Source organism: Saccopteryx leptura, chromosome 9 (genome assembly GCF_036850995.1).
Source record: "Saccopteryx leptura isolate mSacLep1 chromosome 9, mSacLep1_pri_phased_curated, whole genome shotgun sequence".
NCBI lineage: Eukaryota > Metazoa > Chordata > Mammalia > Chiroptera > Emballonuridae > Saccopteryx > Saccopteryx leptura.
Window position 1 is genome coordinate 69,462,222 of NC_089511.1, and position 14,880 is coordinate 69,477,101.

Genomic DNA, 14,880 nt, shown 5'->3' on the forward strand with positions numbered 1-14,880 from the left:
AAAAAATATATTTTAAAAGATACTTGGTGTTTAAGAACAAATAAACACTAATAAAAATTCATTCCAGGCCTGACCAGGCGGTGGCACAGTGGCTAGGCGTCAGACTAGGATGCAAAGGACACAGGTTCAAGACCCCGAGGTCGCCAGCTTGAGCGCGGGCTCATCTGGTTTGAGCAAAAGCTCACCAGCTTGGACTCAAGGTCACTGGCTCAAGCAAGGGGTTAGTTACTCCAGCGGTTATCAACCTGTGGGTCATCACCCTGTGGGTCGCGACCCCAGCAGGGGTCAAACGACCAAAACACAGGGGTCGCCTAAAGCCATCGGAAATGTATTGTATAATAAATATGTATTTTCCGATGGCTTTAAGCGACCCCTATGTTCTGGTCATTCGACCCTGCCGGGGTCGCGACCAACAGGTTGAGAACCACTGGGTTACTCAGTCTGCTGAAGGCCTGCGGTCAAGGCACATATGAGAAAGCAATCAATGAACAACTAAGGTCTCGCAACAAAAAATTGATGATTGATGCTTCTCATCTCTCTCCATTCCTATTTGTCTGTCCCTGTCTATCCCTCTCTCTGACTCTCTTTGTCCCTGTAAAAAAAATAAAAATAAAAAATTCATTCCAGGATAATACCTCAATATTTTCATTTATTCTCTATACAAAATTATTAAAATCTTATAGTATTTTGAAATGATGCTATACAATTCTGAAATATTCACACACTTTTATATTTAGAAATCTATTCTAAAGACTTAATCTAACTACAAATAAAAACAGCTGACAGCTGATGACAAGGAAATTCATAGCAAATTAAACATAAGTTAAAAAAAAAATAGAACTACCTAAATAATATGGAATCATATTTGGTGAAATGTGACAGAACTGGTAAAAAATGTTTGTGAAGCCGTACCAGTGGTGGCACAGTGGATAGAGCATCGACCTGAGACGCTGACGTCCCAGATTTGAAACCTGAGATCTCGAGCTTGAACGTGGGCTCATCTGGCTTGAACATAGGCTCACCAGCTTGAGCACGAGTTGCTCACTTGAGAGTGGGTTCATATACATGATCCCATGGTCATTGGCTTGAGCCCAGAGATCACTGGCTTGAAGCCCAAGGTTGCTGGCTTGAGCAAGGGATCACAGGCTCAACCGGAGGCCCCCAGTCAAGGCACATATGAGAAGCAGTTAAAGGATAACTAAAAACTGCAGCAACTCTGAGTTGATATTTCGCATCTCTCTCCCTTCCTGTCTGTCTGTATCTCTTGCTAAAAAAAGAAATAAATAAAATTAAAAATAAAAATGTGAAAACTCAAAAATTTTAAAAATACTTGAAAAATGAGGGAAAACTAAAAAAGGAAATTATACTGATACAGGGAGTCCCCAGGTTATGACAGTCTCAACATATGACATTTCCAAGTTTATGATGCTCACTCCCATAAAACCTTAAAAAAACTGATATGTGAGAGTGTTTCAGTTTACACCAGGGGTCCCCAAACTACGGCCCGCGGGCCGCATGCGGCCCCCTGAGGCCATTTATCCGGCCCCTGCCACACTTCTGGAAGGGGCACCTCTTTCATTGGTGGTCAGTGAGAGGAGCACATTGACCATCTCATTAGCCAAAAGCAGGCCCATAGTTCCCATTGAAATACTGGTCAGTTTGTTGATTTAAATTTACTTGTTTTTTATTTTATTTATTTATTTATTTTTTTGTTCTTTATTTTAAATATTGTATTTGTTCCCGTTTTGTTTTGTTTTTTTACTTTAAAATAAGATATGTGCAGTGTGCATAGGGATTTGTTCATAGTTTTTTTTATAGTCCGGCCCTCCAATGGTCTGAAGGACAGTGAACTGGCCCCCTGTGTAAAAAGTTTGGGGACCCCTGGTTTACACCATTGGCGTACTTTTTTTATTTTTATTTTTCAGTGAGAGGAGAGGAGGCAGAAATAGAGTCCTGCACGCGCCCCAACCGGGATCTACTCGGAAAGCCCACTAGGGGGCAGTACTATGCCCATCTGGGCCCTTACTCCGTTGTAACCAGAGTCATTTTAGTACCTGAGGCAGAGGCTTTCAAGCCATTCTCAGCACCTGTGCCAACTCGTTTTAATCAAGCCTTGGCTGCAGGAGGGGAGGGGAAGAGAGAGAGAGAAAGCGAAAAGCAAGAGGGGAAGGGGTAAAGAAGCAGATAGGTGCTTCTCCTGTGTACTCTGACTAGGATACAAACCCAGGACATCCACATGCCAGGTCAACACTCTACCATGAGGTCAACCAGCCAGGGGTGTGTCGTACTTTCTTTTACACTAATTTTTTGTCATTTTTTCTATTACTACATGAGTGTACAGTACAGTATATTTATGTCCTTTACCGTTTTCTGTGGCTTGGTTGTGTTTTGATGCTCTAGAATAGATTATGATTTTGCAACTGTGTTAAGATAGGTAAGTGACTTAGACTAGGGTGTGTTTCGATTTAGACCAAAATCCAGGTTATATCACTGTCATAGGAACAGAACTGAGACATAACTCGAAGAACCCCTGTATACATATATTATAAATGTGTAAAAATATATTTTAAAAACTGAACACTAGCCTGACCAGGCGGTGGCGCAGTAGATAGAGCATCAGACTGGGATGCAGAGGACCCAGGTTCGAGACTCCGAGGTCACCACCTTAAGCGTGGGCTCAACTGGTTTGAGCAAAAGCTCACCAGCTTGGACCCAAGGTCGCTGGCTTGAGCAAGGGGTTACTCGATCTGCTGAAGGCCCATGGTCAAGGCACATATGAGAAAGCAATCAATGAACATCTAAGGTCTCGCAACAAAAAACTGATGATAGATGCTTCTCATCTCTCTCCATTCCTGTCTGTCTGTCCCTGTCTATCTCTCTCTCTGGCTCTCTCTCTGTCTCTGTAAAAAAAAAGAAAAAAAGAAACTGAACACTAGCCTGACCAGGCAGTGGCACAGTGGATAGAGCGCCAGACTGTAACGTGGAAGACCCAGGTCAAAACCCCGAAGTCACTGGCTTGAGCGCAGGTTCAAACAGCTAGAGCAGGGGCTCACCAGCTTGAGTGCAGGATCTCTGGCTTGAGCATGGGATCATAGATATGACCCCGTGGTCTCTAGCTTAGCCCAAAGGTCACTGACTTGAAGCCAAAGGTTGCTGGCTTGAGTAAAGGGTCATTCACTCTGCTGTAGCCCTCCGCCCCTGGTCAAGGCACATATGAGAACGTAATCAATGAAAAACTAAGGTGCTGCAACGAAGAATTGATACTTCTCATCTCTCTCCATTCCTGTCTGTCCCTATCTGTCCTTCTCTCTTTCTCTGTCAAAACAAAACAAAAAAAAAAACTGATCACTAAAACAAAAATTAAAAAAAGAAAATAAAGCAAAAAATTAAAGAGTTCTAAAAAAATTAAAGAGTTCTGCTTCTAGCACAATGGCAGTATAGGTATTATTAGGGAGTTTGTAAATGCAAAACAATTATATCCACTTCTGGGCTTGCAAAAAGTATGAGGTCTCCAAGAATCCCCAGAACCATTACCTCCCAAAAATACAAGGTGGGCCTACTTGGGAGTTGTAAGCCCATAACAGAGTTGGAACGACTACTTATTGATGCCAATAGCAGTATAGCCACTGAGATGGATCCTGCCATTGTTCATACAGAAGACAGAATCACTGAGTCTGAAACTCAAGAGATTAAAATCAAGTAATAAACTCATAATTAAAGACCACTAAACAGAGGAGGAGGGAAATGAAAGTGTTATATTTAGGAAAAGTAAGGGTATAAGGATTCAGAACAATAAACAAACAAGTTAAGAAATGAATTTTTAAAAGAAAAAGAACAGCAATACATAGATATCAAATAGCAAGATATAGAAACAAGTCCAAATATATCAATAATCATAATAATCATTAAGTGGACTAACTGACAAAATATTTTACAGACTGAATTAAACTGATGTGCAATGTCAAAAACTGATTCTAAACTGTGTGGAATAGCAAAATATCTATTAAAAAAAGCATAAAGTCAAGAGACTTGTCCTACAAAATATAAACTTATGAAACTGTGCTCTGTTACTGTTTTAAGTAGAACTAAAGATCACTAGAGAAAGGAAGAACCACTTAATAAATGGTGCTGAGTCAATTTCTGACAGATCAGTGGCTTAAATATAAAATGCTAAACTTTAAATATCATTTTTAGAAGAAAAAAAAAACCAAGATTCTGCCAAATTTGAAACATACCTGCATATGGAGCCATTCCTAATATAGTAGGCATCAGACCTCTGTAAAATCCAAGGAAGCCCCCTTCCTTTGAGTGAAGGAACAATAGAAGTAAGATCATATTGCTCTCATTATGGTAAACATCAAAGAACAAAAACATACATTACAATAAAATAAATTACTCTGGGACCTATCTTGAATCACAGATGTGTCTTCACAATTATTATTATCAATTACCACTAAAAAAGTAATTATTCAGATAACATTCAAAATATTCTCCTAAATGTAAAAGGACATGTTATAGATGAGAAAAGTAAATATATACCTTTGCATAAATTGTTTTGAATGCATGAATAATTCCTGTGTAAGTGTGTTCCCCTTTCACTTGGAATGCTAGGCGTACTCTAACCATGTCAAGAGGGTAAGTACAGATAACTGCTGTCATACCTGAAAAAAAAACAGAAACATAAATGTACAAGAAACTTTTTGATACGTAACTCTTTCCTATCACTATATCATATGTCATATACAAAAGATACAGATATCTTTCGTATCATTTGTTGTGTTCTCCAATAATAGCAATGATGAAAACATAATGAAATCAAAGGTAATATTGATACAAGTATATCATAATATCATCACCTGAAAAACAACCTGTATGTAAATGATCATTTTGTAAAATGTTTTCAAGTTCTTCCTATATGAAATTATATTGTTAGCACAAAAATAGTACAGTGTAGCCCAGGCTGGTTGGCTCAGTGGTAGAATGTCGGCCCAACATGTGAATGTCCTGGGTTTAATTCCTGGTCAGGAGAAGCAACCATCTGCTTTTCCACCCCTCCCACTTCTCCCTCTCTTCCTCTCCCACAGCCATAGCTCGAATGGTTCAAGTGCATTGGCCCTGGGAGCTGAGGATGTTTCCGTGTAGCCTCCATGTTAAGCACTAAAAATAGCTTGGTTGAGAGCATAGCCTAAGAAGGAGCATCAGCCCTAGACAGGGGTTGCTGGGTGGATCCCAGTCGGGGCACATGTGGGAGTTTGTCTCTCTATCTCCCCTCCTCTCACTTGGAAAAAAAAATTTAAAAAAAATAGCACAATGTAAGTGGATCTAAGTATTTTTAAAGATTTTATTTATTGCCTGACTATGGTGGCACAGTGCATAAAGCGTCGACCTGGAATGTTGAATCAGCAACCCCAAGATTCCAGGTCAACACTTTATCCTCTGAACCACCACAGGTCAGGTGGATCACAAGTTTTTTTTTAATTTTTATTTATTTTTTCACTCTAGAGAAGATGAAAGAGAGAGAGCAGGAAGCATCAACTCCCATATGTGCCTTGACCAGACAAGCCCAGGGTTTTGAACCAGTGACCTCAGCATTCCAGGTCCATGCTTTATCTACTGAGCCACTACAGGTCAACCTGATCACATGTATTTTTAAAATTGTATTACTTGTCTATTCCAAGGTAAAATATCAGGCAAGATATCTGACTTTTTACTTATTTCCTCTAATCCTAAGATGCTTTACCAACCTAATAAAGTCTTATAAAAAATAAAATGAAGTCATTTAAAAAAATGTTTAGGTCCTGGCCAGTTAACTCAGATGGTTAGAGTCTCAAAACACTCACGTTGATTCTGTCAGAGCACATACGAGAAGCAACCAATGAATGCACATTAAGTGGAACAACAAAGAAATACTTCTCTCTCTCTCCTTTTCTCTTCCTTCCTCTCTAAAATTGGTGTCGATCAATAAATAATAAATTTTTTAAATTCATTTTTTTAGTTGCTGGTGAGAGGTGTTGAATGGATGAGGGAAAGGGTCTCAGGAGATGGGGTGGAAGAGTATTCCTGCAGGAGGAGCAGCTAGTACAAGTCCCTAAGTATGTTCTAGAAGCATAAAGTCAATGTAACCAAAGCAAAGTGAGGCCATGGGCAACAGACAAAAGCAAGGCCAATCTGTGGGCAGTGAAAGGAAAGGCTTTCTGGCACTAAGAGCTGCCTGAGGACACGATAGGTTGCCCTATTACAGAGTGAACTTCCCATCACTGAGGTGTGCAAGCCATATGCAGAGAGGTTATCGAGAAATCCCAAAGGCTTCTAAAAAGATTCTTCATTCCTTCAACCCCTTCAAGTTCATTAGTATCCCTGTTTTGGCAGAAGTTGGAAAGATTTGTGTGAAACAAGTGAATGAAAGCTCCAGGCTGCCAGGTCCAAGGCAGGAGCAGTTTCAAGGGTTCTGGCAACCCTGAAGACTCCAATTTCCAAGTGCACATAGCACTGTATCCCCTCCCTAGTCCTACCCACTGCAGAACTAAAGAGGGCTCCAGAGTGTCTTCAATAGACTAGAAACCCTTGAATCTTTCTGCACCTAAGTATCCCCACTACCTTGGGACCCCATTCTCCAGGAACTTCTCAGCACTTTTTTTTTTAGCAAGAGGGACAGAAAGAGGGACAGACAGAGAGAGGGACAGAGAGAGGGACAGATAGGCACAGACAGCAAGAAGGGAGAGATGAGAACCATCAATTCTTCGTTGCAGCACCTTAGTTGTTCATTGATTGCTTTTTCACATGTGCCTTGATGGGGGGGGGCGGTCAGCCAAGCCATTGACCCCTTGCTCAAGCCAGTCACCTTGGACATCAAGTCAGCAACATTTGGGCTCAAGCTAGTGACCATGGGTCAAGGCTACAATCCCACGCTGAAGCCAATGACCCTGCACTCAAGCTGGTGAGTCCGTGCTCAAACCGATTACCCCGCACTCAAGCTGCAACCTTTGGGTTTCAAACCTGGGTCCTCTGGGTCCCAATCAACACTCTATCCACTGCACAACTGCCTAGCCAGGCTCTCAGGACTTTTTTAAACTTTAAAAGAGTACGACCCTCTGGCCAGTTAGTTCAGTGGTAGAGTATAGGAATGTGTGGATGTCCCAGGTTTGATTCCTGTTCGGGCACACAGAAGAAGTGACCATCTGCTTCTCCTCCCCTCACCCCTTCTCTCACTCTCACTCTCACACTTCCCCTCCTACAGCCATTGTTTGACTGGTTCAAGGCCATCAGCCCCAGGTCCTGAGGATGGCTCCCTGGAAACTCCACCTCAGGTGCTAAAAATAGCTCAGTTGCAAGCATGGCTCCAGATGGGCAGAGCATCAGCCACAGACGGGGATTGCCAGGTGGATCCCATTTAGGGCACATGCGGATTCTGTTTCTCTATCTGCCCTCCTCTCACTCAGAAAAGAAGAAAAAACAAACAAACAAACAGCCTGATCAGGCAGTGGCACAGTGGATAGAGCATCAGACTGGGTCGTGGAGGATCCAGGTTCAAATCCCCAAAGTCTCCAGCTTCAATGCGGGCTCACCTGGTTTGAGCAAAGCTCACCAGCTTGAGCCCAAGGTAACTCACTGGCTTGAGCAAGGGGTCAATCCATCTGTTGTAGTCCTCCAGTCAAGGCACATATGAGAAAGCAATCAATGAACAACTAAGATGCCGCAACGAAGAACTGACACTTCTCATCTCTCTCCTTCCCTGTCTGTCTGTCCCTACTGTCCCTCTATCTGTCTCTGTCTCTGTCACACACAATACTTTAAAATATTATCAGGACCTCGCCTGGCCTCTGGTGGTGCAGTGGATGAAGTGTTGACCTGGAATGCTGAGTTCATCCGTTCAAAACCGCAGGCTTACAAGGTGAAGGCATAGAAGAAGCAACTACTACAAGTTGATGCTTACCACTCCTCCCCAACCTCTCTCTCTCTTAAAAAACAAAAACAAAAAAACATTATCAGGCCCTTGCTGGTTGCATAGTGGGTAGAGCACCATCCCAGAGTGCCAAGGTCTCTGGTTTGATGCCAGGTTCACTAGCTAGATTCTGTGGGTACTGGCTCCATCCCAAGGGCACCAGTTTGAGCCCCAGTCAGGGCACATGTGAGAAGCAACTAATGGCACAACTAAGTGGAATAATTAGTTGATGCTTCTCTCTCTCTCTCTCTCTTTCTCAAAAAAAAAAAAAATCATTATTTTCACTTTAGAATTTAGGTAAATTTGTTATTGACTAAACATAATAAAAATGTAAATATTCAAGGTAATAGAAACAGTTTGTTTTAGGAATAAGATCTCCTGATAAGTAAATTGAATATTAAGGTCTATCTAGATATCTAGTACTAAGGTTCAGCAATATATGATTTTAAATTCAATAAACTACCCAGCTGGGCTATTTCTTTTTTTTAATTAAAAATATCTATTTTAGTAAAGTATCAAAGAAATGTATGTTCAATGTAGAAAGAGTAGAAAATACAGTCAAATAACATATATTTACCTGCCAGGAATAACCACCTAAATATATATTCCAAATCTTTTATATATATACATCTACACACATGTAAACACACAAACACTTAAAACTTAATTTTTTTTTTATTTATTCATTTTAGCGAGGAGAGTGAGAGAGGGAGAGACAGAGAGAGAGAGAAGGGGGGAGGAGCTGGAACCATCAACTCCCATATGTGCCTTGACCAGGCAAGCCCAGGGTTTCGAACCGGCGACCTCAGCATTTCCAGGTCGACGCTTTATCCACTGCGCCACCACAGGTCAGCAAACACTTAAAATTTATAGTAACGTAATTCTATTTTGTAGTCAATTTTTTTTCACTTTACATTACATTGTGAACATCCTTCCATGGGAGAAAAACATTACCTGGATATGCCATTATATTTTTCTGGGATTTTTTGTTTCTTAGTTTTTTTGTTTTGTTATAAGATTTTTATTTATTCATTTTAAAGAGAAGAAAGAGGGAGAGAGAGAGAGAAGGAGGTGATGAGCAGGAAGCATCATCTCCCATATGTGCCTTGACCAGGCAAGCCCAGGATTTCGAACCAGTGACCTAAGCGTTCCAGGTCAATGCTTTATCCACTGCGCCATCACAGGTCAAGCTCTTTGTTGTTTAGTGAGAGAGAGAGAGAAAGAGAGAGAGAGAGAGAGAGAGCCTGACCTGTGGAGGCACAGTGGATAAAGCATAGACCTAGAATGCTGAGATCACCGGCTAAACCCTGGGCTTGCCCGTCAAGGTGCATACGAGAAGCCAACTACTATGAGTTAATGTTTCCTGCTCCTGCTCCGCTTCTCTCTCTTCTCTCTAATGCAGGGGTCTCAAACTCAACTCAGCATATGGGCCGCAGAGCAAGATCACAGCCGTTCGGCGGGCCGCACTAGGTCTACAAAAGGCAACTGTCACACAACATTTTTCTCACTGCAGTTGAAAACAAAAAAAAATCAGTACAAGCACAATCGTACATGCAGTTTACTCAGTGTCACAAAACGACCAGAAACTGTAGTTCGCATCACAACTGCTGTTAACTAAGCTAATATCTAGCTAGGATGCTAGAGAAATGAAAAATACAAGTAGGCCCCTAGGCTTACTTAATTTTATCCAAAATATTTTGAACTTCGTGGATTAGTCTGCGGGCCGCACAAAATTGTTCAGCGGGCCGCGAGTTTGAGACCCCTGCTCTAATGTCTATAAATAAAATTTTAAAATAAAAAAGAAAAGAATATGACTTCTAAAAAGAGAGAGAGAGAGAGAGAAGAGGGAGAGGAAAGGAAAGAGAACAAATGATCACTTCTCATGTGTGCCCTGATCAGGGATCAAACCTGAGACTTCCGGCCCTGGCCGGTTGGCTCAGTGGTGGAGCATTGGCCTGGCGTGCAGAAGTCCCGGGTTCGATTCCCGGCCAGGGCACACAGGAGAAGCGCCCATCTGCTTCTCCACCCGTCCCCCTCTCCTTCCTCTCTGTCTCTCTCTTCCCCTCCCACGGCTGAGGCTCCATTGGAGCAAAGATGGCCCAGGCGCTGGGGATGGCTCCTTGGCCTCTGCCCCAGGCGCTGGAATGGCTCTGGTTGCAACAGAGCAACTGCCCAGGAGGGCAGAGCATCGCCCCCTGGTGGGCATGCTGGGTGGACCCTGGTTGGGCGCATGCGGGAGTCTGTCTGACTGTCTCTCCCTGTTTCCAGCTTCAGAAAAATGCAGGAAAAAAAACAAACAAAAACCCCTGAGACTTCCGCACTCCAGACCCGATGCTCTGGCCACATATGACTTTTTTCTTTGGTGGTTTTATAACTTTATTTGACAATCAGTGGTCAGTTCTCATCCACATTGATTGTGTAGACTTTTGAAAGTGGTGACATATTTTTGAAAGTGATTATCTATTGGTCCTGGCTGGGTAGCTCAATTGATTAAAGTTTTGTCCAGATATAACAAGGTTGCACGTTCCATCCCCAGTCAGGGCACATACAAGAAGCAACCGATGAATACACAACTAAGCAGAACAACAAATCACTGTTTCCCTCTCTTAAATAAATGAATTTTTTAAAAAGAAAGTAGTTACCCATTTGGTACAAAGGTAACCAGTATATAGAGCTTATCTGGTGAATCTCCATCCTCATTACATTTTCTGGACAACTGCACACAAATATTGTTCACAAGAATATGGGATATTCCTTATTCTTTGGGCCTAGACAATTTTGTTGGGCCTGGTGTCAATGTGCACATCTAGAGTTCCCATCTCCTTCTGGGCAAATCTCCAGTCCTCTTTGAGTACCCAAGGGCACATTTCTTTTTTTTTCTTTTTTTCTTTTTTTTGTATTTTTCTGAAGCTGGAAACGGGGAGAGACAGTCAGACAGACTCCCGCATGCGCCCTACCGGGATCCACCAGGGGCACGCCCACCAGGGGCACTGCTCTGCCCCTCCCGGGGGTCGCTCTGCCGCCAAGGGCACATTTCTTTTTTTTTTTTTTTTCATTTTTCTGAAGCTGGAAACAGGGAGAGACAGTCAGACAGACTCCCGCATGCGCCCGACCGGGATCCACCCGGCACGCCCACCATGGGGCGAAGCTCTGCCCACCAGGGGGCGATACTCTGCCCATCCTGGGCGTCGCCATGTTGCGACCAGAGCCACTCTAGCGCCTGAGGCAGAGGCCACAGAGCCATCCCCAGCGCCCGGGCCATCTTTGCTCCAATGGAGCCTTGGCTGCGGAAGGGGAAGAGAGAGACAGAGAGGAAAGCGCGGCGGAGGGGTGGAGAAGCAAATGGGCGCTTCTCCTGTGTGCCCTGGCCGGGAATCGAACCCGGGTCCTCCGCACGCTAGGCCGACGCTCTACCGCTGAGCCAACCAGCCAGGGCAAGGGCACATTTCTTGAAGCTCACTCTATGGATGCACTTGTGAAGGTTAATGGTATATTCCTTGGTCAGTAACCCATGGTTGGCAAAACAACTTATCTTCTCACCAATCAAGTTGTGCTTACAATTCTTGTGTATGTGCAAACTTTTCTATTCCTCCTCTTTCAGTCAGCGAGCTGAGGACTTAATGATGAATTCAGACCAACTGAGACTTAAGGGGATGAGACCTTCCCTAAAGTCTCATTCTTTTATTATCTCTATATTCTAGAATCCCAGAAATTACAGTTATCCAAGAACATACTTTATCAACAATTAGATTTAACTGATTTAGAAAGCTTAGAGGAATCTAACATCATCTTATATAATCACTATATGCTTAAATAAAAAACAAAAAACCTCTAGTTGCAAATTATATTGCTAACCACAATTCCAGAAACATAATCCTGGGTTATTAAAACGTGAGATTCTAGCCTGACCTGTGGTGGCACAGTGGATAAAGTGTTGACCTGGGAACGCTGAGGTTGCCAGTTTAAAACCCTCAGCTGGAACTGACCTGCTCCCATCTAACTGCATTCCTCTCCCCACCATACAATACATGTAGAACTCTAGGGCTTTATAACGACTAGAGTGCTTAATTGCACATACTGAATAGCAGGGGTCTATTTGCTCAGAAAGGCCAAATAATCTAGATGCTCTTGCCACACATACCTTTCTCTCTGCCACTGCTATACCCATGAAGAGATGGCACAGAATCTTGGTGCCAAAAAAGCCATTCAAAATCCTACAAACTTTATGATAAACACAATTAATATTCTGATACCCTGGCTGGTTTGCTCAGTGGATAGAGCATCGGCCCAGTGTGCAGACACTTCAGGTGTGATCCCTGGTCAGGGCACACATGAGAAGCAACCATCTGTTTCTCTTCCCTTCCTTTTTCCCCTTCTCTTTTTCTTCTCCTCTCGCAGCATATAGGTCAACTGGTTTGAGCATCTTCCCTAGGTGCTAAGGATAGCTCAGTTCATTCAAGCATCAGCCCCAGACAGGGTTTGTCAGGTAAATCCCGGTCTGGACACATGGGGGAATCTGTCTTTTTTTTTTTTTAATTTTTTTTTTAAAGGTTTTAATTTTTTTTATTATTTATTCATTTTAGAGAGGAGAGAGAGGGAGTCAGAGAGGGAGAGAGAGAGAGAGACAGGGGGGAGGAGCTGGAAGCATCAACTCCCATATGTGCCTTGACCAGGCAAGCCCAGGGTTTCGAACCGGCGACCTCAGCATTTCCAGGTCGACGCTTTATCCACTGCGCCACCACAGGTCAGGCCCGGAATCTGTCTATCTCCCATCCTCTCACTTAGAAAAAAAAAAAAAAAGTAAAGCCTGTACAGGCGGTGGCGCAGTGGATAGAGCGTCGCACTGGGATGTGGAGGACCCAGGTTCGAGACCCCGAGGTCACCAGTTTGAGTGCGAGCTCATCTGGTTTGAGAAAGGCTCACCAGCTTGAGCCCAAGGTCGCTGGCTCAAGAAAGGGGTTACTCGGTCTGCTGAAGGCCCACGGTCAAGGCACATATGAGAAAGCGATCAATGAACAACTAAGGAACCGCAAAGAAGAACTGATGTTTCTCATCTCTCTCTGCTCCTGTCTGTCTGTCCCTATCTGTCCCTCTCTCTGAATCTCTCTCTCTCTGTCCCACAAAAATAATAATAAATAAATAAAAATTAAAAATGAATAAAAAAATTTTAAAAAGGAAAAACGAAATAAAATTTTGAAGTCACAGAGAAAAAGACTAATGCATTTGGCTATGTAAAACTTCTATATCGGGGGATAGGGTAAAAACAACTTTTAAATGATTTTTCTAAAAAATCACAAGTAAAACCAAAAGACAAATGTATAACTTGGAAATAAAATATTAGCAATATTGGACAGAAAACTATTGTCATAACTCAAAATTCATAAAAATGAATAAAGAATAGTGAATAAATGAATAAAGAGTCAGTGTTGGTATGGTATATAAGAAAAAAAACATTAAAAGCATTGTGGGGATCAGTTTAGCAATATCTATCAAAAGTTAAATACAGGGGTTCCTCAGGTTACAATAGACTCGACGTATGACGTTTGAGTTTATGACACTCACTCCCATAAAAACTTTAAAAATTGATACATGAGTCAGAGTTTCAACTTACGCCATTAGTGTTATACTTTGTTTTACACTCATTTTTTCTGTTACTACAGTACAGTGTATAGTACAGTATATCTAAGTCCTTTTCCTTTTTCTGTGGCTTAGTTGTGTTTTTATGTTCTAGATTATGATTTTGCAACTGTGCTAGGATAGGTAAGTGACTTAAGCTAGAGTGTGTTTCAACTCACACCAAAATTTAGGTTATGTCACTGTTGTAGGAACAGAACTGTGTCTTAACCCAAGGACCCCCTATATGCACATATCCGTTGCTAAAGTAATTTCCCTTCTAAAAATTTACAGATATTGTCACACAAGTACAATGCATTATTTGTGAAATTAAAACTGAAAATATGACAAATGTCAATCAATAGTAGACTGATAAAATAAATCATAGTATATTCATACTTTGGAATATAGCACAGTTCTAAAACAACAAAAAAGCCCTGCCCAGATAGCTCAGTTGTTTAGAACATTGACCAGAAGCTCAAAGGTTGCTGGTTTGATCCCTGGTCAGGGTACATACAGGAACATATCAATGTACCTGTCTGTCTCTCTCCCTTCCTCTCTCTCTAAAATCAATAAAATAAACATAAGAGAAAAAAAAATTTGATCTCAGAAAAGAAAGACTATAAGACAATTCTTTAAAAAAATAAAATCAGCCTGACCTGTGGTGGCGCAGTGGATAAAGCGTCGACCTAGAAATGCTGAGGTCGCCGGTTCAAAACCCTGGGCTTGCCTGGTCAAGACACATATGGAAGTTGATGCTCCCAGCTCCTCCCCCCCGTCACTCTCTCTCCCCCCCCCCCCTCTCCTCTCTAAAATGAATAAAAGAAATAAAAATTTAAAAAAATTGACTTTAAAAATAAATAAATAAATAAATAAAATCTAGCTTGACCAGGCGGTGGTGCAGTGGATAGAGCATCAGACCGGGACACAGAGAACCCAAGTTCGAAATCATAAGGTCACTGGCTTGAGCGCGGGTTCATCCGGTTTGAGTGTGGGCTCATCTAGTTTGAGCACAGGCTCACTAGTTTAAGAGTGCGGTTGCTGCCTTGAGTGTGGGATCATACACATGACCCCATGGTTGCTGGCTTGAGCCCAAAGTCACTAGCTTGAACAAGGGGGTCACTCACTCTGCTGTAGCCCCCCCAGTCAAGGCACATATGAGAAAGCGGTCAATGAACAACTAAGGAGCCACAACAAATAACTGCTGCTTCTCATCTTTCTCCCTTCCTGCCTGCCTGTCTCTATTTGTCTCTCTGTCTCTGTCTCTCTTGCTAAAAAAAAAAAAAAAAAAAAAGAAAACAAATGTAGGCTACTTAATCAATGTC

General features: G+C 42.2%; 1 protein-coding gene across 2 annotated transcripts in view; it reads right to left on the reverse strand.

Annotated features, from left to right (window-relative positions):
- The window catches only part of SLC25A16 (solute carrier family 25 member 16), a 43,331-nt gene that overhangs the window by 6,413 nt on the left and 22,038 nt on the right, over positions 1-14,880 (reverse strand). For both annotated transcript variants that reach the window (XM_066348979.1, XM_066348978.1), the window contains exons 5-6: positions 4,540-4,661; positions 4,236-4,302 (exon numbers count right to left, since the gene is read on the reverse strand). In XM_066348979.1, the coding sequence (XP_066205076.1) occupies positions 4,236-4,302; positions 4,540-4,661 (189 nt within the window). The remainder of the gene's footprint in view (positions 1-4,235; positions 4,303-4,539; positions 4,662-14,880) is intronic.